Source organism: Arachis hypogaea, chromosome 5 (genome assembly GCF_003086295.3).
Source record: "Arachis hypogaea cultivar Tifrunner chromosome 5, arahy.Tifrunner.gnm2.J5K5, whole genome shotgun sequence".
In the NCBI taxonomy this organism is placed as follows: Eukaryota; Viridiplantae; Streptophyta; class Magnoliopsida; order Fabales; family Fabaceae; genus Arachis; species Arachis hypogaea.
In genome coordinates this window covers 90,359,060-90,385,069 of record NC_092040.1, presented here as the reverse complement: position 1 = coordinate 90,385,069, position 26,010 = coordinate 90,359,060, and the positions used below count along the sequence as shown (strand labels likewise).

Genomic DNA, 26,010 nt, shown 5'->3' with positions numbered 1-26,010 from the left:
CAAACTCGTTTCAAAACAAGTTCAGACCAAATACACCTTATTTAAATCTAGAATGAATCGAAATTCCTTAACAATTGCATTCAAAAACAAGTGCACAAACAAAATTGAATGATCATAAACTCACTCAGAAATGAACCAAAATTACATCAAGAATTAATCAAAAATTAAATTCCGAATGAACCGAAATTCCTTAATAATGACAATACACAAACAAACTCGTTTCAAAACAAGTACAGACACAAGTCAATTTTGAAGAAAAACATATCCAAATCAATTTTGGATTAGACAATGTCATCAATATTGGCAAAAATTGGATGATAACGATAACAATAACGACTATATATATTAGAAGAAGACAATGATGATGATGATGATGATGGAGGAGAATGATGAAAAGACAGAAAGAGAAGAAATAAAAAAAAGGAGAAAAAGGAGGAGGGGGATGAGGTGCTGCTGGTGATGATGGTAACAAAAAAGAAAGAGAAGAAGAAGAAGACCTAGCATTAAGGTGAAGAAAAATATGTGCGCGTGAATTTAAAAGAAGAAGGAGGTATAAAAAAGAAATGCGTGAATCTAAAAAACTTAATTGGACTTGGTCGGTTAAATGACTTGGATGTAACATTTTATTGAATCTATTTTTATCCGTAATTTTGCTGTTATGATTTGCTCGAGATCGAGACAACTTGGGAGGGAAGTAACTTATCTACCACTTGATAACAGTGGTGTCGGTTGAGTTCCATTTTCTACTTTAAAAGTTCAAAAGGAAAAATTGTTTTCTAAAAATTGTGGACAAATTTAATTAAAAAAGTGTTTTGTTTTTCCTTTATATGAAAAGGTCAATTAAAATTGGGGTGTTATGAATTCCATTTTTCATATGGTAAGTTATAAATTACTACATTATGCTTTACTCATGACAGGTAAGATACAAGACGGAAGTAATGGAGATGTAGCTGCTGATGAATATCATCATTATAAGGTGCTGTAACACAAACATGATTACACTATAATAACTGAACAGAGATATTAAGCCAGCATAATTGTGATTCTTCTGAAGAAAGTATTGATTATGCAGGAAGATGTTGAGGCCTTGAAGGATATGAACATGGATGCTTATAGATTCTCAATCTCTTGGTCCAGAATACTCCCAAGTAAGAAACATGACACTAGAGAAACTTCCAATTTTGCACTCTTTTAAATCATTTCAATAAAATTTGTTATCAAAGCTAACTAAAAGTGATGCATTGGCTAATTTGAGTAATTTCAGAGGGAAGACTTAATGGAGGTGTTAACAAGGAAGGAGTAAATTATTATAATAACCTCATCAATGAGCTGCTAGCCAAAGGTCATCATCATTAATCAAATATGTTGCAAAGCTAAGATATTAGTAATTAGTTTCTGTTTCTCTTATGAGTAATTTAAGCATAACGTCTTTCTTTCTTGGTAACTCAATGCAGATATTCAACCCTTTGTGACAATTTTTCATTGGGACCTTCCTCAGGCTTTAGAAGATGAATATGGAGGCTTCTTAAGCCCTGAGATAGTGTAATTTACATCTCCTAATTCCTAATTAGTCAAAGTATTAGTCAACATGTCTTGAACATTAAGTGTGTTTGGTTTGTGTTTTCGTTTTCTGTTTTTAGGCTTGTTTCATCTCATGTTTTCTGTTTTTTCTTTACAAAATTTTGGAAACAAACCGAAAATGAAAACAGAAAGCAAAAATACAAACCAAACGCACCAGTCTCACTCTTTCCTATAGGAATGATTTCCAGGACTATGCTGAGGTTTGCTTTAAGCAGTTTGGTGATAGAGTGAAGCATTGGATTACGATGAATGAGCCGTGGTCCTTCAGCTATCGAGCCTATGCAACAGGAAAGTTTGCACCAGGAAGATGTTCAGCCTGGCAGAACCTTAGCTGCACCGGTGGAGATTCAGGCACTGAGCCCTATATGGTGACACACCATCTGCTACTAGCTCATGCAGCTGCTGTTAACATCTACAAGACTAAGTATCAGGTTTTGTTACACAATTTTATAAGAAACTTTCAATTGACAAAATGAATGGATCTCTATGAACTAGTTTAGAGTAACATTGGAAGCAAAACCTTACTTTCCTTTGTGTACATAGGCATCTCAGAAGGGCTTAATAGGAATAGCACTGTTTTGTTTCTGGATGGTGCCATTACATGATACAGAATTGGATCATCATGCTGCACAGAGAGCCCTTGATTTCATGCTTGGATGGTATAAATTCTTAATGAGGAAAAAAAAAGACTCGTTTGTGAATTTTACTACAGGATCTTGCTACTGAGAAATTCTTATGTTTCTTGCTCTAATCTGTTGGTTAAACGTCCGATGAACTTCATGGTAAAAAAAAATAAAGATGTAATATAAAACTAGGTGATGAAGAAAATGAAGACTAACATGACATATAGTTAGTTAATTAGAATAAAAGCAAGAACACAAGAATTTTTGTCATTTGAATTCACTGTCAATTATATGCTGCTGTAGCTTATTTTGTCATATGAATTCACTGTCACATGAGAGCTGATTCAAATAATGAAATTTCAGGTTTATGGAGCCAATAACAAAAGGAGACTACCCAAGTTCCATGCAGCTTCTGGTGGGAAATAGGTTGCCAAAGTTCTCTTTATATCAATCAGGGATTTTAAGAGGGTCCTTTGATTTTATTGGATTAAACTACTACACCTCCTTTTATGCTGCTGATGCACCAGAACTAAGTAAAGCAAAGCCTAGCTATCTTACAGATTCTCTAGTTACTCTTACAAGTAAGAACATGTTTGTGTGGATAGTACGAATGGGATAGATTTTAATACATAATGAAGAATTATCATATCTTAGGTTAATGATACTACCCAAGAATGATGCTGTTGTTCTCTCTAGCACATATATTAATTCTAATCAGTTTGATTTTAAGGAAAAATAAAACTCTACACTTGCTGAATCCAAGATATATTATTTTCTAGTTTATTGATGCAAGATGCATTTTAATGTGACAGATGAGTGTGATGGAATACCTATTGGTCCAAAGGTAATATATGGATTTGCAGCAGCATATCAATTCCTGAAATTCAGTTACCTTAGCCTCTACATTTGCAGGGTGCTTCAGACTGGTTGTCAGTTTATCCAAAAGGAATTCGCGACCTTTTGTTCTATTTCAAATCAAATTACGACAATCCGTTGATCTACATCACTGAAAATGGTAATATACACACAAAATAAAAGATTCTTTATTGGTTCACATTTAGTTTTAACACAGTATTTGTTTCCTTATGTTTATGGAAAACAATGTGTTAATTATGTAGGCATAGATGAACTCAATGATCCAACACTTACACTTGAGGAAGCCCTTGCAGACGAAACAAGAATTGATTACTATTATAGTCACCTACAATATATTCAGACTGCAATCAAGTATGTGCTATCATATCAGATAAACTATTTTTGCTGACTAAATTGTAAACATGTTTAGTGTGCTCCTAATTTTGTTGGTTTTGCATATTTCAGGGAAGGTGTAAATGTAAAAGGATATTTTGCATGGTCATTTATTGACGACTTTGAATGGGATGCTGGCTACACTGTGAGGTTTGGAATCTACTTTACTGATTTCAAAAATGGCCTGAAAAGACATCCAAAACAGTCAGCTCTTTGGTTTAAGAATTTACTACAACGTGAAGTACCTACACATGGTGATTCGCCCTAAGAACATGAACAATTCATTTATAATGTGTCTTAGATAAATATCAACTCGATTATGTTACGTGTATACCAAAGTCAAGCACAGTACAAAATACATGTTGGAATATAAATACACATAAAAATAAATTAAACCACACATGTATTTATACACAAATACATTGATAGTTGATTTTAATGGTTGATTTGGTGTACGAATAGCATTTTTTATATCCACTATGATTATTGTGAGTAATGATTATCATGCCAATATTGTAAGCAGGGTTTGTAATACCAAATGTTGTGTTGCTTCTTTTGGTTGTGTTTTGATTTCTATGCATTTCTAAGAAAGAAACCTGTTGAAAAAAGACTATAGAATCTTGTTATGCATTTGTCCATATCGCCATTCAGAAAATTTCACACTCAGAAGTCAGAACACAATTCACAAATCACAAATCACGATTCACAACCCAACTATAACTAAGGCCTTTTTCTGACCCTCATTTTCCTAGTCAACTTTTTTTTATAGCTGACCCTTCTTCCACATCTTTTTTCCTTTTGTTGCACAATGCATATTCCTGAGAAGCACATACACAACATCATCATTTGTTTCAAGTTCAATTTTGCCTTACTGTGCTGAAATTTCCAGGAACTGAGCCAGCATTTAGTAATGACTTCCGATTCATATAGCAGCAGCAAGGTTTTTCCTTCTGCTTCTTCAAAGTAATATAATACTAGGAACTTTGTTAACTCTGAATTGGAGATCTATGCATCTAGCATTGTCTTGTTTAAAATTAATATATGATCTATGTATTTATGTGTATGATTTGATCAATATATCAATAAATATTACATTGATGTGTATAATATAATTTAACAATTATCAATAGTTAATATAGAATTCAATAATTTCTCCAGAAATTTTGTAATTTCATTGAACAATTGAGAATGATACATCTGAATAGTACATTGTTCCACCGAGATTGGTATAGACTATATGGATACTCGGCTTATGCAGGTTATGCCTCCTTAAAAAACCCCTATGGACCAAACCCCTGGAGCTTAGGAAAAAATCCAATAGAGGAAAAAGAGTACATCAACCATGCATAATTTAAGGAATAATAAAAAAGAGCTCAACAACTTTTATAACCTCATAAAACTAAACTCTAGAATAAAGAACACCCTTGGAGTCGGCAAGAAGAAGGGCAGTGAGTTCCGGCGGAGGGTTGATCATAAGAGAAAACGTAGAATTTGAACAAGAACCCATCTTTGCCAAAAAATCAGCACACGAATTTCCTTCCCTCATGATATGATAGATAGTGACGTCCCACTCAAGAAGCATCAACTGATGAATTTCTTCAACAATGTCTGCCAATTCTGGAAAGCCTTCGGCATTGTCATGAATAATCTTGAGAGCCACCATGCAATCACTTTCACATTCCACCTTTCTGTACCCAGATTGCCATGCCAACCACAAACCATGGCGGATGGCTATTAGTTCCGCTTCGACACTGCCAGCAAAGCCAATATAGCTGAGAAATCCGGCGATACAGTTGCCATCTTGATCTCTAAGCAAGCCGCCACATCCTGCTCTTCCTGGATTTCCTCTTGAACTTCCATCCACATTGAGTTTAATGGCCCCTTCGGATGGTGGAACCCAACGAACCAGCATGTTTTGCCTACAAATACAGTACAACGTCAAATTAAACATTAACTAAAAAGAAAATTTCAAAAATAATTCACTGAATAGTTTATAAAAGAACATAGTTTTCCAACATCCTCAATACTTAAATTTAAATATTCAAAGATGATATTATAATTTTGCAATGAAGGACAACCTTATAGTGTGTAAATTGAGGTGATAGAAATTGATCAAGAATGTGAACCACAGAGAAGAAGAGAAAGGTTGAATTAGTGAATAACAGTGAGTTTTTCTGATGGCCTGGGAGAGTGTGTAGTACTGTATGAGTAATGGTTGAATAGGTTTTGTCTGAATCCAAGCGCAAGGGCCGAGAAGATACAAGGTCTTCAAATTGTGGAACTGTATTGTATTGACAGAACAAAATCACTCTTTTAAAGGTGGGAACGATCCCAACCTCTTTAACAGTTTATTCGTGGAAGTCAATTATCCAAAAAGTCTCCCTTAACATCCTGTCATCGTTTTCAGATACAAGGAATTGCTTGGCACTTACTCAATTCGGAGTGTATTCTCTCTTCTGTAAATAAAGTTACAAAACAAATATATTAATACGTATTGTATAAAGCAACAAAGTAATTTTACATATTTAAATTATAGGAAAGTTTTCAAATGGTCCAGAGCACTTTTTTGGAACTCTCATGGTCCATGTAAATTGTCCATTGGATTTAATAATTAATTAAACAAAGGGTTGTGATTTTCTATGTAACATGTGTTTATAATGGAAAGCATTGTGAGGTGTGTATCAAATTTTGCGTTCCACGAGGTATGATTTATGGAAATTACATCCTGCTGCCTCTTGACACAAGCTTCTCTTGTTGGTGGTGTGGCTTGGTGGCTTAGTGGTTGGTATTTTGGATGGCTTACTTTATGTTTTCGATTTTTTTTTTGTCATGACCTTTTATTTTAGTTTGACTGATTTCTTTATTGAACGGTTAATAGACCTTTTTGGTACATGATTTTTTTTATATTAATTTAAGGATAATGAATAATTTTTAAGTGCATCATTTTTGTATGATTTTTGGCTAGCATTATTTTATGAGATTACAAATTCTGAAACTATAATTGTTAAATTTACAGTCTTTTTTATTTTTTTTTGGTTTATTATTTAGGCTGAGAAATCCGACCCACAGATAACAAATGGAATTAAGTCTTATACATCTATTTAGTATTAATATAGTATAGTAAAAAAACGTGGCACACTCTCTTTTCTTTATAAAGTAGTATTTTTTATTTTTTATATTTGGAACAAATTTTAATTTAGTCTTTAACATTTTAAATACTATTTTCATTCCAAAAAATTTTAAACAGATTTAATATAGTCTTACTATTAAATTTAACACTAATAGTTAATAAAATGACTGATATAGACGTTAATAATATTACTAATTAAGTCATATCTTCTTCTATATATTAAAAAAATATATATAGTCAAAATCTTTTTATAACATTTTTTTCATTTTTTTGGTACAAAATTTTAAATCTTAATAATCAATTATGAACGCTTCAAAATCAAAAGAAAAAATTTTTATATTAGTGACCGTTGGTGGATCGATATTATTTATATACTGAAATCGAATGTTATTGGCTATTCAATATGCGAATTGCTTGTATCAAATTTAATGGTAGGACAACATTAAACCTGCTTAAATATTTTTTGGGATTGAAATAGGAGATTTAAATTTTTTTTTATTGAAGTATGACGTTTGAAACGTTAAGGACCAAATTAGGATTTGGCCAAAACATTGAGAACCAAAATAATATTTTATCCCATTAAATAAACTAAATAAGGTTCTCTTGGAGAAAATAATATTTGATCCTATTAATAACTTTTTCATGTTTATTTGTACTGAACAATTCAAAATAAATGGTTTCAAATTACAATAGAGATAAACATCAATTTTAAATTATTAGTGTACACATAAAAAATTACTAATTTTTAGAAAAATATATGAATTTACGTAAAATTAGTGAATTAAAATTGTCCATTTAAAACCACCAACTCATTATATTTATATAAACCAACACGTTTAAATTTTTAATTATATATGTTCAAATAAAATTTATTAAAATTTTTAATTTTTTATTCTTTTTTAATACTAATTTTTTTTTGCTTGAATACTAATTTAAATGTGTTGGTTTTTATAAAAATAATGTGTTAATTTCAAATGAACAATTTTAAATTACATCGATTTTTTTAGAAATTAATAATTTTTTGTTCGTGTATGTTACTAATCTAAAATAATGTTTAAAATTTTAAACTTAACTAAAACAAAAAAAAGATACGAAAATTTAGTGCAACTATAAATATGGAGAATCGAAGAAGGTAGAAACCGTATGTGAATAGTATAAAGTTATTGATAATTATTTAAATTATCAAATGAATAAAAAAATATGATTATTAAAAAATGTTATATGAATCTCCCCAATCACTTCTCTAAGTAAATCGAATGACCTAGACTATATTTAGCTCTCTATATAAATCTAATCACCCTGTTTTGATTTATGCATGTGTAAATCTAATCACTATGTTTAGATTTACTAGGATAGCATGCACGCATGCATAAATCGAAACAACCAGATTAGATTTACTAGGATAACATGCAAATATGTATAAATCGAACCAGACTGTTTTGATTTATATAGAAAGCTAAATCTAGTCTGACTCATTTAATTTACATAGAGATGTGATTAGGGTGATTCACGTTGCATTTATGTGATTATATTTCTGCAATAGTCCGACTTGTATATAATTTTAATACTTATTATGCTTTTTTTAATTTAAAAAAATAAAAAAGTTAATATCTCTATGTGTTATATACTTATATATAATATTTTAAATAAATTATTTTTTAAAATATTTTGATAAAAAAAATATATTATTGTTACGTTGGGTAACCAGAGATTGATGGGCTAGACTCACAAGGTTGGCCCAATCGGGTGAATGAGGAGGCTTTTGATCCGACTCCCGGTCAAGAGTCCTCGTCCGACTTATGTATGTGCAAGGGAACGGGGGTGGTACCTGGAAAGACACTCCGATACCTAAGTTAGCAAGAGTCTAAGCAAATTTAAGAGTATGGGACTTCTAATTACCTGAGGATTGTCAGTGTACTTATAATGGTAAACCCATAGTTACCGTTGGGATGGTTCCACCTTTTAAGGAGGATAACCGTCCCTTTATCTTAGGGAGGTTGAGATTTGACTTGGGGAGTGGGTTGAAAGATTTTAGAGGCAGTTACTTATTTGAATGAGTGTTATCTGCCAGTTAACACTCTTTACCGACTTCCTAGCGTTGGAACCGACCTCCTATGCGGATGTCAGTTGCGGGGGAAGGCCAACCTTACTGATGGGGCCTTCTTAAGGTGTTTCGGTCTGGGCCTAGACATTGGGTTAGGGTATGAACAATTATATAATAATATTTTTAACAAAAGTAATTAGTTAATAAATTTTGAATATAACAATCTAATTATTTGTCAAGTAATATAAAATAAATTTTTAAGAGTAAAGTATCGTTTTTGTCCCTAACGTTTCAATCGTCCTATTTAAGTTCCTAACGTTTTAAAACTGACTCAATGTTGTCCTGCCGTTAGGGATCCGTTAACAGAATTGACAGCGGGACAAAATTGAGACATTTTTGAAACGATAGGGACTTAAATATGACGAAAACGTTGGGGACAAAAATGATACATAGAAATAAATTTTAATTTTATCCTTTAATAATATCAATTTTTTACTATACATAGTATTCAATTATTTTTTAATCAAATCATTCTTTAAACTTTATTTTGTTAAAAAATTAATTTTTATATTAAATTATTTGTTCTCTATAAATATTCAAATTTTTATTAAATAATAAAAAAATACTAAAAGATCATCATAATTTATTATTTTTTATCATCACTTAGTTATTAATATTTAAAAGTATGAGATAAAATATGTTTTTGGATTATTAGATTAAAAAGATTAAACTAAAAAAATTAAACTGATAGCTAAGTAATAATAAAAAATAATAAATTTTGATAACTTTCTAACATTTTCTTAAATAATAATAGAGGTTGATTTGTCTATTTGTTATAGAATTTAACATAAAAAAAATTAATTTGTGTAATAATTTTAGTAATTGATTTAATAATTAAAATTTGCTGAAAATTAAACTTTTCGACCAAAAAAATTTAAAAACGAATTTACTAGTAAATAATTAATTATTGTTTCCTTTAGAATAGGTAAATAATTAATTATATAACCTATATATGTATTCTGTTGGAGTCATTATAACGTATGAAAACACTAATTAAAAAATCATCTATTCCTTTTGGACATACATCAGTATTAATAAAAAATTATCTATTTATCCATCTTAATTTCATAATAAATGTTATCTTTTATCTGCAATAATATTTGAACTACTTTTATCAATTAAAAAATATTAAAAATTTTAACTTATTTTAATTATTCTTTTAATTTTTAACTTAAAAATTTTAAATTTCTTATCGTTTTGGTTTTTTTTTTAAATATATATTGAAACTTAACTTATTAAATATTAAGAAGATAATTAAAAAATATATTAAAACCCATAATTTTCTTTTAGGTGTTCTCATAACAGTTTCATACAATACTCTTGCTTTATTTTATTAATTGCCTTTCATATTACTATATAGAGGATTCATTATTATTTTTTATTTTTATTTAAAAATATTAATAAACAAAACCTACAAAAATATTAGATGAAAAATTCATTTTTATAATCGAAAAAGCACTACATCCATGTAAAAATTACATGGATGGTATCCAAGTAACTTTCACTTCACGTCCCATACTCCCGTTTGTTTTACACGCGTCTCTTATAACTTATATAACGAATCCTTATTTTGCGTTATCAATGTTTCTCAACGTAAACCTTTTCATACAACGTAAACCTCTTTCTTTTTCTTCTTCTTCTTCTTCTTCTTCTTCTTCTTCTTCTTCTTCTTCTTCTTCTTCTTCTTCTTCTTCTTCAACCTAATTAAAATCGTTGTTCTCCTCTTTCGCATTTTTCTTTTCTGCATTATAGATATGGATTGATTCAACGGAATTAGCTTCGTCGTTCATCTTCTTCTTTGTTTTCTTTTTCGATATGCACTTTTGAATTGAAACAATGAATGAATCAACTTCAAATCAATTGAATGAGTGTGATTTGGATGATTCTTCTAAAACGCATCAATTTGATGAGATTTAGATTATTGAATTCTGAATCGAAGTTAATAGAATGAAATTGCTAATTTTATTTGAAGTGAATTGAATGGACTGAGATGATCTACATCTGAATTGAATTCAATTGAATTGATAATATGTAACTGTGAGTAATTGTGAGTGTCAGTAACTGTGAGTAACTCTGAGTAAATATGAGTAATTTTTCGTTTCGGTAAGTATTAAAGAGGTGGTTCATCACGTTCATATTTCGGTTCGGTTCACAGAAAGGAGTCTAACAAAAATTAGACCAATATTTTCTGTTTTCTTCCCTAAGCACTATATAATTGTTTCACCGTAATTAAGATTTCGATTCACCATAATTAAGAGATTTTGGTTCACCATGCAGATCAGCTGTGTTGTGGATGAAAAATTTGTCCCAAAGGTGGGAATGATTTTTAAGTCACTAGAAGAAATTGAAAAGTTCTACAAATATTATTCTAAACTTGCCAGTTGTTCTACCAAAATCAGGAACACGACTCAAGATGGAGACAAGATTAAGAATCAACTAATTGTATGCTCTAGAGAAGGGAGGTGGAAATCAAAGATATTTCCAATTTTGAAGACAAACCCTTCAGCTGGGTTAAATTGTCCGGCCAGAATATACGTATACATAATGAAGGATGTTGGTTTTTGGACAATTTCCAAAGTTATTTTGAATCACTCACATCTTTGTTGTCCAGACTAGGCAACAATCACAAGCATATATATCTTAATCAAAACTCATTCAATACATCAACAACTACAAGCATGTATATCTTAATCAAGTCAATTAATATGCCACAACCCACCGAATCGAAAATTCTTCATGCATAGAACCAAAATCACAAAGGCCACCGAACTGAAAAATGTATATAACTATTCACACAAATAAGAACAACCACATATCTTAATCAAATATAATGAGACAATTTTACAGTAGTATGACTTATTAAAGTGAAAGAGTTGTCCCTAATGTCAATTGTTCTAAACAAAACTCATTCAATACATCAACAACCACAAGCATGTATATTTTAATCAAGTTAATTAATGTGCCACAACCCACCGAACAAAAAATCCTTCATGCATAGAACCAAAATCACAAAGGTCATCGAACCGAAAAATGTTCATGTGGTTAATAAATCATTATCAATTTTCAATCAACAAGAATAGTGTTCTTCAATGCAAAAGAAGTACTGAAGATAGTAACAAAGCTCTAGTTAAACTATTCACACCAATAAGAACAAGCACCTATATCTTAAAGCCCTAGTTATACTATAAAAATCATTCACAATAGTTCAATCTACTAAACGAAGCAAATCAAACCAGTAAAACTAAAATGAAACTAGGCAAAACGCGACATTACAAGATTTTAAATGAACAGTAATTTTCTCATACCTTTTGTAGTCTTTGTTGCTGTTTTTGTTTGTTTCTGGTTGTTGCTTGTGAAATCTTCTTTCGATTCCTTTGCAGTAATGGTTTCCACAAAGAATGTGATTGAAGTTTGAGCGATGTTCAGAGAGATTCGAAGAGAATGAGTGTTTTGGTGTATTGATTTCGTGTTGAAGATGTAACGTTCTTTCATAAAGAAGCGCGAATGGAAAACGAGAGGTTTTTTTGTGTATGACGCGTGTTTCTCATTCTGTATTTAATGCGCCTGAATCTATTTGGGATTGGGCCAACTTGTTTATATGGTTATATGGATGTCTAGCAGCCCTATTTTGTAATAATCAAATTTTAATCAAGTCGTATTAGTTATATGCACATATACGTAAGTGTCTTTTTTTCATCTTCTTTCTCCAGTATTTCTCTCTTTCTCTGTTTTTACCTCCTTTTTAAAATTTGTACAATTTAAAATAATTTTTATAATTTTTAAATAAATTTATGTATTTTATTATGTTATTTTTTATTATATATTTACATAATTTAACTTAAAAACATTTGTTTGAATGAAATTTACTATTTTTAGGAGAAATATATGAAGACACATAAATTATTTTATGTCAATAATAAAACATATAAAAGAGAAGAAGAAAAAAGATATAAAAAAGTATTTGCACTATTTAAAATAATTTTTTGTGTTATGAAACTAAATTTTTGTATTTTTTATTGTTATTCAACAAAAAATTTACACAATTTAAAATAAATTTATTTTATATAACTAAAATTCTTGGGTTTTTTTATTAAAAAAAACTTTGTACTTTTCTATTTTATTTTCTTTTCTTGTTTTATATTTTTTGGCACTTTTTATATGGTAATATTTAATAGGTTCATTTTTTACATATTCTAAAATGTCACTTACATATTTTTTTATAATTAAATTAATAATACACTCTGAATAGTTTTAATTTTTTTCTTACTTAATATTATTTATATTTTTTAATAAAAATATAAGATTTTAAAATTAAATTGAGTTTGTTTTCCTATACATATTATAACTTTTTAAAAATATATTCGTATTTAAAATCTTTTCTATTTCATAAATATGATTTGGAATAAATTAACTTAGCATAATTTTACTATGTATACATAATGACTTGAGAATTTTTTTAAAAATAATAGTATATATAATTTTAATATTTAATAATATTTATGAATTACTATCAATGTTAGAAAATAGACATATATAACGAATTAAAGTTATGGCAAGTGGAGCTTCATAGCATGATTGGATTAGCACTAGACTTAGTCTCGTTGCACTAGACTTGGCTTCAAGCCTTCAGCTTTGCGCTCATTGTTCAGCAGTGACTACCACATGATTACCAAATTGGTCTTTTAAACAAAACTTGAGGGATGTTTATGGTAATTTATCGCACACATCATGACAAAATTTTTAACTTTTACCTGATCGTACTTGACATACCAGTGTTACAATAAAGTGAATGGCACACTTGAAAGTTTTCCTAAATTATATATTTTGAAAAGAAGTTATTATTATTATTATTACAACTTAAGCTATAGTTAAAATCTAGGGGAGCCAATTATTCAAAAAATATGGGCCTCCCTTCGTTTCATTATTTCTATGATACAATATGGTAAATAGCTATGGAAAGACTAGTTAGGAAAAAAAGTGACAAAGAATAAAATTTAGAGTAATACTAGGGGCAGTAATATTTGTGATTGGTAGTCATTAACTAGCCATCAATGATGATTTGATAGTATGAGATTGGTGTGAGATTTTATCCAATGACTCACATTTCTCTGCTAGTTACATGCTGGCCAAAATGCAATAAAATTGCTGGCCCCTAAACTTTTCCTAAAATTTAATATATAATTGCCAAATTCTGCATTAATCTTAAGGTGACATTACAAGAAAAAAGTTATTTAATTCTTAAGATTCCACTAAAATAATGTAAATTTCATTTTAAAGTCCCATCAAAATTATCAAACATTATTCCGATGGACTTGAGTGGATATGGAATTTTCAGTGGAGAAAAGAGTTATTCCAATGGGAGCTGGAGCTTGTCAACCAGCTCCATGAGAGGCTAAGAATGGTGAAGTTGGCAGATGGTCAAGAGGATCAAATAGTGTGAAAGTTTGATTGTAAAGGGGTATTCTCTACCAACTCTGTAGTGCAAGTCCTACAATCGGAGAGTCTGTCAACTGAGATCACGAGCTACAGCTTTACAAGTTCGGTTTAGAGAGGAGTGGTACTTCCAAGAATTGAGTTATTTGGATGGTTTGTGTTTGTGGGTAGAGTTAATACCAAGGAGAGATTGAGTAGGTTAGACGTTATTATGCCAACTGATAACATCTATGTACTTTGCAACAAGGAGGTATAATCGGTCAACCATCTATTTTTTCTCTGTGAACTAACAAGGCAAGTGTGGTGCAGTTGGTTGCGATCATTTGGTGAAGTTTGGGCTATGCCTGGCACAATAAGGACACTGTTTGAGAGTTGGACTGGCTGGCATATGCGAAAAAGAGAGCAGAAGAGGTGGCTGGCTGGGTTCTTTGCAGTGATTTGGAATATTTGGGTGGAACGTAATGCTAGGATCTTCAACAACAAGGAAGCAGGTGTTGACTTAGTAATAAAGAGGACAATTCTGAGCTACAATGAATGGACCGATAGTGATCCTTTTGGTTGTTGATGGCACTGCTAGCATCGGCAGAAAAGTTATGTTTTTCCATTTAGTACTTATTATTTGGCTTGTTTGCTCCACGTTACAGTGTTGAGCTTTCTATGTTCAAAAAAAATTATCAAACATTACAAGGAATAAAATTCAATATACAATTATTAGTAATATATTAAAAGAGAACTATTTTAATCCTAATTACTAATATATTATATAGACTACCCTGCATCTAAAATAAATTAAATAATACAAATACATAATATGTATTTGGAAACTAAAGTCTTACTTTTCTAACTTATTTGCAGTTGTTTGTTATATTTGTGAAGATAAATTTATTAGTTTTTTTTAATTAATAAAAAAAAGCAGGAGAGTATATTTTAAATGAGTCCAACTATTTTATTCGCATTAAATGTATCATTTTTATTAATTATTAGATTAAAACTTGTGCAATACGTGAAGAACTAAATTAATTATACTATATAATATAAATTAAAAAAATGTTATAATATTTAGGAACTATTTGATTGCTTGATACTTTTTAGAAAATAGTGTTTTATGGTGTAATTTTGAGGGATTTTTAAATTTTTTTAGTTGCCTATGCTTAAAGATAATTGAAAAAAATAGTTTGAGAAAATTGAGAATCAAAACATGATACATTAAAATTTAAATCGGATAAACAGATGTTATTATGCAAAGCTGAACGTAATTATAGATGTTTTGTACAATTCGTTTGAGTCTGAGAGGTTACGAGATAAAATAACAATATTAAGAATGTCAGTACTTACTAAACATGTTTAAGTAGATAAAACATATTTGTAACTAGAAACTATTATTATTATTATTATAGTTTTAATGTAGATATTAATCATATTTAAGTATTATTTTTTAATTTAATTAAATAATGATAGGTATTAAATTTAATTTAGGACTATTAAGGTTTTATATATTTATTATGTAGATATTTATTACTTTTATATTACAAAAATGATAAATTATCATCTATGCAAATTATTTACATAACACAATTATAACAAATAATATAACATAAACTCATTTTATAATAAGTTTTTATCAATATTTATATAAAATAAATAAATAGATAAATAGATAGATAGATTCATTTTTATTAAAAGAAAATCAAATGATACAATAAAAAAATGTATTGATAGATTTTAATAATATAAATTATATTAATACATAAATATAAAACATTTTAATACAAACATATTTTAATATATTTTTATAAAAATATTAAAAATAAAAATAGAAAATAAAAACATAAATCCAACGCTACAAAATCTAACAATTGGATTGAGTGGTCCCTTAAGAACCGGATAAAAAGACAAATTTGACAAAGACTTACCAAAATGTCACATAAGGCCTTATCCTATTGATAATGATGTCTACTTTGTAGGAAGTGCACTTTGAGTTCGAACTAACAAGAGGGTGGTAGTGATTATTGGTTAATTAGAACTCCTCTCCTCCCAGCCTCTACTAAAGATGGTAATGGGTCTTTTTAGGGATAGGGATTCTTCTCCCTTTCTTTGTTTTCCATCCCTATTTAATAAAGAAAGGAAACAAAAAGGTATTAGCAAAAAATCAGCTAAATACTTTTGGATGAATTTAAAATTTCTACGAATTAATATGCTAAATATTAGAATGTTTCTTTTTCATACTAAATAGATATTCTTTTATATATTTTTTGATTTTTTTGTATTACAAATATGAATGTCTCTATTTTTTTAAGAATTTCATAATTTTGTTTTTAAATTTTATATATATTTAATTAGTTTTGCTAAAATATAACTAGATATTTCTTTTATTAAATATTAGGATGTTTTTTTCATATTAAATGAATGTTTTTTTTATATTTTTGTAATTATTCAAGGACTTCTTTTGACTAAGATCAAGTGTGTAGTTTGCAGTCTCTTTAATCATCAACTACAAACATAAAACGTGGTTGTTATCCCTTTAATGAATGTGATAAAGGCAATATTTAATATTGTTGCTGGTGTAGTGGTGTACGCCTAGTATAGCTTTTGTATGCCAGCTGACACTTGGAGAACCTGGGATCGCTCACCTTCTTGCACTCCTCCTCCATTCCAATTTTGATGAGATCGTCCGCCTAGGCCACGTGGTATGACTCCAAACCAAGAATCCTCTGCTGGACTTGGTCGATCCAGGCCTTGTCCTCCTCTAAAATATAACTGGATATTTCTTTTATTAAATACTAGGATGTTTTTTTTTCATATTAAATGAATGTTTTTTTATATTTTTGTAATTATTCAAGGGCTCCTTTTGACTAAGATCAAGTGTGTAGTTTGCAGTCTCTTTAATCATCAACTACAAACATAAAACGTGGTTGTTATCCCTTTAATGAATGTGATAAAGGCAATGTTTAATATTGTTGCTGGTGTAGTGGTGTACGCCTAGTATAGCTTTTGTGTGCCAGCTGACAATTGGAGAACTTGGGATTGCTCACCTTCTTGCACTCCTCCTCCATTCCAATTTTGATGAGATCGTCCGCCTAGGCCACGTGGTACGACTCCAAGCCAGGAATCCTCTGCTGGACTTGGTCGATCCAGGCCTTGTTCTCCTCTAGGAACACGGTGCGCCCACCGTAGTTGAAGGACGTCCACATGAGATTGTCGTGGCCCAGAAGTTCAACTCCAACTGCAATTGTGATTCCGGTAACACATTTGGTTCATAAAAGAGAAACGGTTCTTGTCGACGGTGGCGAATACGACGAGTCAGATGTCGGTGATAGAAGAGGAGTGAGTTGCGGTGAGGAGATGGAGAGGGCCTGACGGTGAGAGAGAGGAGTGTGTGTGTGTGTGATTGCTGGAGGTGGATAGATTAATGTGAAAGAAAAAAAAAAGATTTTTATAGGTTTTAATTAGGTTTACTTAATTAATTTTAAATTTTTAAATTTTAAATTTAAAAGATTTAAAATTAATGTGATTTTGTTTAGTTTTTTGTTGGTAACCTTTTGGTTTCATATACTTTTCCTAAAATGTTTCTTATTTTTTTAACTGATACTTTTAAATATTCATGAATACTTAGAGATTATTAAATTTTATATAATTTAATTAAATATATTAAATTAAATATAATTCAAACATAAATTTAATATAAAATATATATAAAATTTTTAATATATAAATTAAAATAAAATAGATTAAAATTACTTACCCAACATATAAAAATATTTAAGTAAATTTTTTTTTATAAAAATTTTATAAATTTTTATAAAATAAGTATCTTAATCTCCGTCTTTCGTCTCTATTTATTGATAGAGGCAGAGTCCTCCCCTTTAAAAGTTTTACGATCACAGATAATTTTTTTGGATTTCCAGATTTTTTTATCATTTCCAGGCTCTTCCCCTACTAATTTAGTAATGTGTGTGGCTGTGTAATTAAAAAAAATAAAAACTCAGGTGAAATTAACTTCACGTAAAGTTGATACTTGAGAGTCGTTAAATGATTTGACTGATTTGATTAAATTTTCATTCAACGGTTATTAGATATCAACTTCACGTAAAGTCGACTTCACTTGAGTTTTCACAAAAAATTGAAAATGACACGTCACCAAATTAGACCCTTATCTCAATCAACACTAAAATATCTGACACTGTAACAAAAGTAGTGGAGTAGTCAGTCATTTTGAGTTTTTGACAAGCGGATTGGAATTAGAGCACGTGCGTGTCACTCACTTTTATATAATAACGGCCTCAAGCTACGTGTGTCAAAACAGACCAATCAGTCACTATGGCATTCTTCTGCGTTCATCATTTCCTATGTGTTACACTGCTTCTTACTTCAACGGCCATTCAAGCTGCAGCCATATTCAACGCCGATATTACTACTCAGTTTGAATGTCTCAACCGTTCAGCTTTCCCACACGGTTTCATTTTTGGGACGGCATCATCTTCTTACCAGGTATTCTATACCGGATCTTGAATTTTTCATATGAACTATGAATTAAGCTGTTTTTTATGCACATTTTCAGGTGGAAGGTGCAGCAAATGAAGGTGGCAGAGAACCAAGTATATGGGATACTTTCACTCATAAATATCCAGGTTTTTTAAGTTATAAGTTATTTCTTTGTGCCATAGCTTTCTTGATTTTAGGACTTTTGGGATCTTATTAACGGTAATTTGACTAATCTGACCCGAAAATCTGTAACTTTTGTTCTATTAGAATAGGCTCCAAATTATGAACCACTTGGGAGGGAGGTAACTTGTTTACCACTCAATAACAGTGGTGTCGGTTATGAGTTCCATTTTCTGCTTTAAAAGTTCAAAACTTGGAAACTTGTTTTTCAAAAATTGCGGACAAATTTAATTAAAAAAGTGTTCTTTTTTTATTTTTCATTTATATAAAAAGGTCAATTAAAACTGGCGTGTTATGAATTCCATTTTTCTTTTGCTAAGTTATAAATTACTAAATTATGTTTAATACATGATAGGTAAGATATATGACGGAAGTAACGGAGATGTAGCCGTTGATGAATATCATCATTACAAGGTGCTGTAACACACAAACATTATTAGAGTGTAATAATTGAAGAACAGAGATATTAAGCAAGCATAATTGTGATTCTTCTGAAGAAAGTATTAATTATGCAGGAAGATGTTGAGGCCATGAAGGATATGAACATGGATGCTTATAGATTCTCAATCTCTTGGTCCAGAATACTACCAAGTAAGAAACATGACCCTAAAACAACTTCCAATTTTGCAAGCTGTTAGATCATTTCAATAGAATTTGTTATCAAATCTTACTAAAAGTGAGATCATCCATTGGCTAATTTCAGAGGGAAGACTTAGTGGAGGTGTGAACAAGGAAGGAATAAATTATTATAATAACCTCATCAATGAGCTGCTAGCCAAAGGTAACCATCATCAATCAGATATGTTGCAAAGCTAGATATTTAATTTCTAGTGTAATATATTTTTGTTTCTCTGATTTAGGGGCTAATTTAATGTCTTCTTTGTTGGTAACTCGATGCAGATATTCAACCTTTTGTCACAATTTTTCATTGGGACCTTCCTCAGGCCTTAGAAGATGAATATGGTGGCTTTTTAAGCCCTAAGATAGTGTAATTTACATCCCTTAATTCCTAATAGACAAAGTATTAGTCAACATTTATTGACATTAATCTCCCTCTTTACTGTAGGAATGATTTTCAGGACTATGCTGAGGTTTGCTTTAAGGAGTTTGGTGATAGAGTGAAGCACTGGATTACATTCAATGAGCCATGGTCCTACAGCAATCATGGCTACGCAAAAGGAAGTTATGCTCCAGGAAGATGTTCGGCCTGGCAGAACCTTAGCTGCACCGGTGGAGATTCAGGCACTGAACCCTATATTGTGACACACCATCAGTTACTAGCTCATGCAGTTGCTGTAAACGTCTACAAGACTAAGTATCAGGTTTTGTTATATATTTTTATATGAAAATTTCAATATATAAAATGAATGGATCAACCTGAACTAATTAAGAGTAATATTAGGATCAAAACCTTACTTTCCTTTGTGTACATAGGCATCTCAGAAGGGCTTGATAGGCATAGCGCTGAACTGTTACTGGATGGTGCCATTACATGATACAGAATTGGATAAACTTGCTGCACAGAGAGCCCTTGATTTCATGCTTGGATGGTATAAATTCTTTATGAACATAAACTCATCGGTGAAATTTAATTAGAGGATCTAGCCACTGACACATTCTTATCTGCAATGAGAATAAGTCGTCGTTCTTTCTCTAATCTGTTGGTTCCACACTTCCATGTCACATGGACTTATTGGTTCAAAATAAAAGAAAATAAAGATGACCTAGAAAATTAGGTGGAGAGAATAAAGACTAATATGACATACAATTACTGAATCACAGTAAATGCAACAGCACAGGAATTTTCGTCATTTAAATTCACTTTCAATTATATACTGGTGTAGCCTATTTTGTCATATGAAATCAGTGTCCTCATGAAAACTGATTTAAAGAATGAAATTGTAGGTTTATGGAGCCAATGACAAAAGGAGACTACCCAAGCTCCATGCGGTCTCTGGTGGGAAGTAGGTTGCCAAAGTTCTCTTCATATCAATCATGGCTTTTAAGAGGGTCCTTTGATTTTATTGGATTAAACTACTACACCTCGTACTATGCTGCTGATGCACCAGAACTAAGTAAAGCGAAGCCTAGCTTTCTCACGGATTCTCTAATTGCTCTTACAAGTAAGAACATGTTTGTAGATATTAAACATGGGATGGGTTTTAATAGACGATGAAGAGATTATAATAACTTAGAGTAATGATACTATAATTCAATATGCTATTGCTCTCTCTAGCACATTTATTAATTCTAATCCGTTTGATTTTAAGGAAAAATAAAACTTCCCACTTGTTGAATCCAAGATATTTTATTATACTAGTTAATTGATGCAATATGCATTTTATTGCAACAGATGAGTATAATGGAATACCTATTGGTCCAAAGGTAATATATGGATTTGCAACAGCATATCAATTCTTCAAATTCAGTTAGCTTAGCTTTCTAGCTTAATGAAGAAAAGAAAACATCTACACTTGCAGGGTGCTTCAGATTGGTTGTCTGTTTATCCAGAAGGAATTCGCAACCTTTTGTTCTATTTCAAATCAAATTATAATAACCCTTTGATCTACATCACTGAAAATGGTAATATACGTGAATTGAATACATCGAGCCTTTATCAGCACACATTTAGTTCTAATATAGTATTTGTTTCCTTATGTTTCTGGGAAATAATGTATTTATTTTATATAGGTATAGATGAACTCAATGATCCAACACTAGCACTTGAGGAAGCCCTTGCAGACAAAACAAGAATTGATTACTATTCTATTCATCTACAATATATTCAAACTGCAATCAAGTAAGTGCTGTCATATCAAGTTTTGATCTGGAACTGGAAGTGCCATCAGATCAAATAAACTAGTTTTTACTAACTAAATTGTCAACATGTTTGGTGTATTCCTAATTTTGTTGGTTTTAAATATTTCAGGGGTGGCGTGAATGTAAAAGGATATTTTGCATGGTCATTGATTGACAACTTTGAATGGGATCATGGCTACACTGTGAGATTTGGAATCTACTTTGTAGATTACGAAAATGGTCTGAAAAGACATCCAAAAAAGTCGGCTATTTGGTTTAAGAATTTACTACAACGTGAAGTACCTACATATAGTGATTTGCGCTAAGAATTTGAACAATTCATTTATAATGTGTGTCTTACATAAGTATCAAGTATGTTTCCTGTGAGAAATATGGTTCAATGGTTATCATGCTTATTCTCTTCACTAAATATCTAGTGTTAGAGTATAATTAGGATCAATTAGATCAATTAACATTATTTAGCATATCTGAATATTTACTATAAGATATTATGTCTTTATTATTTCGTTTCCCTTAGCATCTATAAATACCCTTCTATATTGTATCATTCTATACAACTTGAATACACACAAACCTTTTCTCTACTGCTGTCTCTTACCTTTTCTAACATCTAGAAACACTAATGTAACCAGGGTTTGTAATGCCAAATGTTATACTGCTTTTTCTTCTTCTTGAGTTTTGATTTCTTCACAAACACATCATCATTTGGTTCAAGTTCAATTACCTCTCTCCTGCTATTCGAGCTGCACTGAAATTTCCTTGAACTGAGCTAGCATTCAGTAATGAACTCTGATCCATATAGCAGCATCAAGGTTTTCCCTTTGCTTTCTCGAAGTAACCTGCTCTGTCAAAAAGATTCAAGCCATCCATAATGCTCAATCTTTGGCTTTAAACCACAAACTACCTAGTACCTATCTAACTACAAGTAGTTAAAACTGACAGTAGTATCACTGACTCGAACCTGCGTGAAGAAACCTCCAAATAAGGAAAGCATGGCGTCCTTCACTTCACAATGGGAGGCATACCCTGATATCACTGTTGTCCATGAAAGCAGGTCCCTACTCAAGGATGTCATCAATTATCCTTTCAGACTAAGTCTATTTTGGGTACATATACATCACAGCTTTATTTATTGTGATCACCATGATTAAATCTGCAGCATAAGGATGGCTTTTCCCATCAACATAGATTAGTCCAAGAAAACAAATCTCTGATTCCCGTCTACTCAAAAACTAATGCAACCGCTCCAATCTTCCCATTTCTGCAGTGCATGTCAATCAGAGAATTGCTCATTGACTGGTTGAAGATCTTTGTATGTTCCCATTTTCCAACATCCTTCTAACTTTAAAGAAACTTGCTTGCCAAAAGTCATTTAAGTTGTGTTTGTGTAGTTCATCAAAAAGTGGATGATGATTCCTCTTGTTTATATGGAAAATTTTACGCTGGACTGGGTATAAGATACCAGTAAAACATTCAAGTTTTTTTTCCCTCTCATATTTATACATATTAATTTTCAATAATTCTTCCCTCTTTTATGTCCTATCTGTTTCCAAATCCAATGAGTGAATTGTTCACTTTCCTTACATTCACTTTTTCAGTTTAACTCTTAGAAATTGATAATTAAAACACTAATGAAAAAACAGAATAGCATTGAAGAAAAATTCATTTTCTTTCACTTGTAGATGGTTGGTAAATTCAGAAGCATAAGACACAAGGACTTCTTATATGCCATGTGAACCAAGAAAAGAAAAATTTTCTAAGACACACTACACAAAGCACTTTTTCTGGCTTATTATATGTTTCATCACACTAAAAGAGTTAATTGCCAAACTTTGAGAAATTATTCATATACTCATTCTCTCCCAAAAGATGAGTATATCTATCACTCCTCAATTTACAAAATGCTAAAAGCTGGATTCTTCTCCTGAGCATAAGTAAAAACCTTCTGGAACCTAACATAGTATGTTTCAATGTTGTCACCAATGGCCATAACTTTGGTTCCATCAGAATCCACAAAGGTCCCCACAGGAGCACAGATAACACCAGGCTGTGAAGGACAGAACTTGAAGCTGTAAATCTCATATGCATGGTCCCCTGCAAGCCTCTCAATCTTGAACTTACTAACAAGTGACTGAGAATCGCCACCGGTGCTCAAGAACCAGAAACCAGAACCTTCCTTTAAAAGTCTCCATATTGTAGGCTCATTGCAAGTGGTCTTCACGGCAAAATCGATTGTTAGATCGGTTTCTGTAGGGATATAGTCGAGTCCAGGCGCCCTGAAGGTCACCGGTGAGCCTATGAATGAAGGGTCACGGATAACATCTAGAGGGCATGTCTTGTTCCTTGTGTGACCTAGTGTTAAGCCACCATTATCTTCCCAAAGTGGCCATACATAGTAACCTACTCCTGGCTGCAATGGCTCTCCTTGCTTGTCTACAACTGGTTCTGGCTCTGCTGCTAGCAAAGGGTGTGTGTTTATTAAGAGGAAGATGCATAGTGGAAGGAACTGAATCATTGCAACCTTCATTGTTTTCTTGAACTGATGAGGGTTATATTAGTATGTTTCATGTCTCTATGACGTGTTCCAATTTATAGTGTTGAATCAAAGATACTTCAAGCAACATTTTTGTGCACGTGTTTATTCGAGGATTATGGTGGTTGTAGCACGAGTTTATTACTTTAAAGTTTAAAGTTAAACATAATGCATTGTTTTTATTTGATATTGATGAAGGTAGGTGATAATAGAAGAACACTGTATTACTTGTTTCTTGTTTATATAAAAAAATTGCCATGAGCTGCACGCTTTGTTATTTTTTAAAACAAAAAATTAAAGGGGTCGTGGAACGCATGTTATTGTATGTTTCATTTTATTCAGAAACCATATTAAAGAGAAATGGTGAAGTTCTCTGTACATATATTGCTTTAAATTTGCTTTTTATTTCCGATAATTATGAATTATATTGATTTTACAATTTTTGTTTTGGTTTCAGTTTCATACTCTTTTTTTTTCCATTATCATCAAATTTTAGTTGCGTATCGTTTAGGGATAAAGACAAAGACCAAAAACGATTAAAATTTTGTTTAGGCATTTTGGGCTAAACAAAAGCGAGGTGCATCCATAACCAAATAATTGGGCTTAATCCAATTATCCAAATAGTTGTTTTTGCATTTATTCGTTCTTAATTAATGTAAAATTTGTCCCTTCGGAGATATCCGATAATTAATGTAAAATTTTACTACTTACACGCAAAAACTCGACTTTTTTAGGAGGTTAAATAAGTAAGATAAAGGAAGAAAAACAACTTTAAGAAATAAGAACTAAGAATTATAATATTGATTCAACTTCTAAATTCGTTTACGTTAAACATTTGAATTTTTTATTTTTTTATTTGGTATTACTATTTTTGTTAACAAAAAGGGGGCTTAAAGCCCAAGCAAGACCGAAAGTAAAAACATAATACTTAAAATTTCAGTTGACACCTTTGAGCTTTATGAAATATTGAAATATACATTGTAGATTTGTAGAGTGTAGACCTTTATTTATGAAATATGTAAATCGACCACTAAATTCTTAAAATTTTCTCATCGTTCCCTACTTAGTACATGTTTGGGCGTCATTATTTTGTTAAAAAAAAGATCTTTTTTCAATGAAAAAAGATCTTTTTTAATTTTTTAACGTGTTTGGCAAATTTCTAGTAATAAAAGTAAAAGCACTAGTAAAATAAAAAAAAGATCTTTTTTGAGAAGCTGTAATTTACATCTTTTTTTAAAAGATCTTTTTTCCTTAAAAAAATATGTTTTTCATGTAATAAATAAACAAAAAAGTACTTTTATATTGTTATACCCATAGATAAAAAGACATTTTTACATGAGATATCCAAACATAAAATTACTTTTACTTCTCTATAAGATCTTTTAAAAACAGATAACTCGAAAAAAGATCTTTTCTTAAAAGCTCACCCAAATTCTTCGTCTTCGGCAGTGACAGAATCCACAACTGCATCTAATAATGCTAATGCCGAGATTACTGATAAGAAGAAGAATAATAATTCCGATCACCGGAGCTGGAATTCCAGGTGCCGATTTTGGATGTGATAGAAGCACCAGATAAGTTCAAAGTTTGATACAATATTAGTTTTTCAATATCCGTGTTGTGTGTTCATTCGATTATTTTAGCTTAAAGTTCATAGATGCATAAATCATAGTTTACAAAATTAATCCTAGGCAACAAACATAACCGTTGTTAGTGCTAAACAAATCCATGATTTAGTGACCATTTCATCAATTATCATGATTATTATCCTATCCGTGGTTGGCAAGTTAAGAATATAGAAATGATATAAAAAAGTGTGAAGAAAAATAGAATGTTCAAATACTTCCAGCTGAACATACAACAGAAATCAAAGCTA

General features: G+C 30.9%; 3 protein-coding genes across 4 annotated transcripts; 2 read left to right on the top strand and 1 right to left on the bottom strand.

Annotated features, from left to right (window-relative positions):
- The first annotated feature begins 868 nt into the window (after positions 1 to 868).
- Positions 869 to 3,720, top strand: LOC112801834 (beta-glucosidase 12-like). Its single transcript, XM_025844778.2, has 11 exons — positions 869 to 976; positions 1,073 to 1,148; positions 1,265 to 1,342; positions 1,455 to 1,542; positions 1,757 to 2,012; positions 2,125 to 2,240; positions 2,568 to 2,785; positions 3,017 to 3,048; positions 3,117 to 3,219; positions 3,323 to 3,431; positions 3,525 to 3,720. The coding sequence occupies exons 1-11, from the start codon at positions 875 to 877 to the stop codon at positions 3,718 to 3,720; spliced, it is 1,374 nt and encodes a 457-aa protein (XP_025700563.2). The 5' UTR covers positions 869 to 874.
- A 14,595-nt stretch (positions 3,721 to 18,315) lies between these two features.
- Positions 18,316 to 22,185, top strand: LOC112801832 (cyanogenic beta-glucosidase). 2 transcript variants are annotated; one of them, XM_025844775.3, is made up of 13 exons: positions 18,316 to 18,607; positions 18,678 to 18,747; positions 19,137 to 19,195; positions 19,297 to 19,372; positions 19,485 to 19,562; positions 19,682 to 19,769; positions 19,848 to 20,103; positions 20,216 to 20,331; positions 20,687 to 20,904; positions 21,135 to 21,166; positions 21,262 to 21,364; positions 21,473 to 21,581; positions 21,711 to 22,185. In XM_025844775.3, the coding sequence occupies exons 1-13, from the start codon at positions 18,437 to 18,439 to the stop codon at positions 21,904 to 21,906; spliced, it is 1,572 nt and encodes a 523-aa protein (XP_025700560.1). In that variant the 5' UTR covers positions 18,316 to 18,436; the 3' UTR covers positions 21,907 to 22,185. The 2 variants fall into 2 exon arrangements, with proteins under 2 accessions (XP_025700560.1, XP_025700561.1); XM_025844776.3 differs by lacking the exons at positions 21,135 to 21,166; positions 21,262 to 21,364.
- Positions 22,186 to 23,251: 1,066 nt separating this feature from the next.
- Positions 23,252 to 24,128, bottom strand: LOC112801833 (kunitz-type elastase inhibitor BrEI). The gene has a single exon (XM_025844777.3). It carries the CDS (start codon positions 24,126 to 24,128, stop codon positions 23,496 to 23,498), a length of 633 nt encoding a protein of 210 aa, XP_025700562.1. The 3' UTR covers positions 23,252 to 23,495.
- Between the last annotated feature and the right edge of the window lie 1,882 nt (positions 24,129 to 26,010).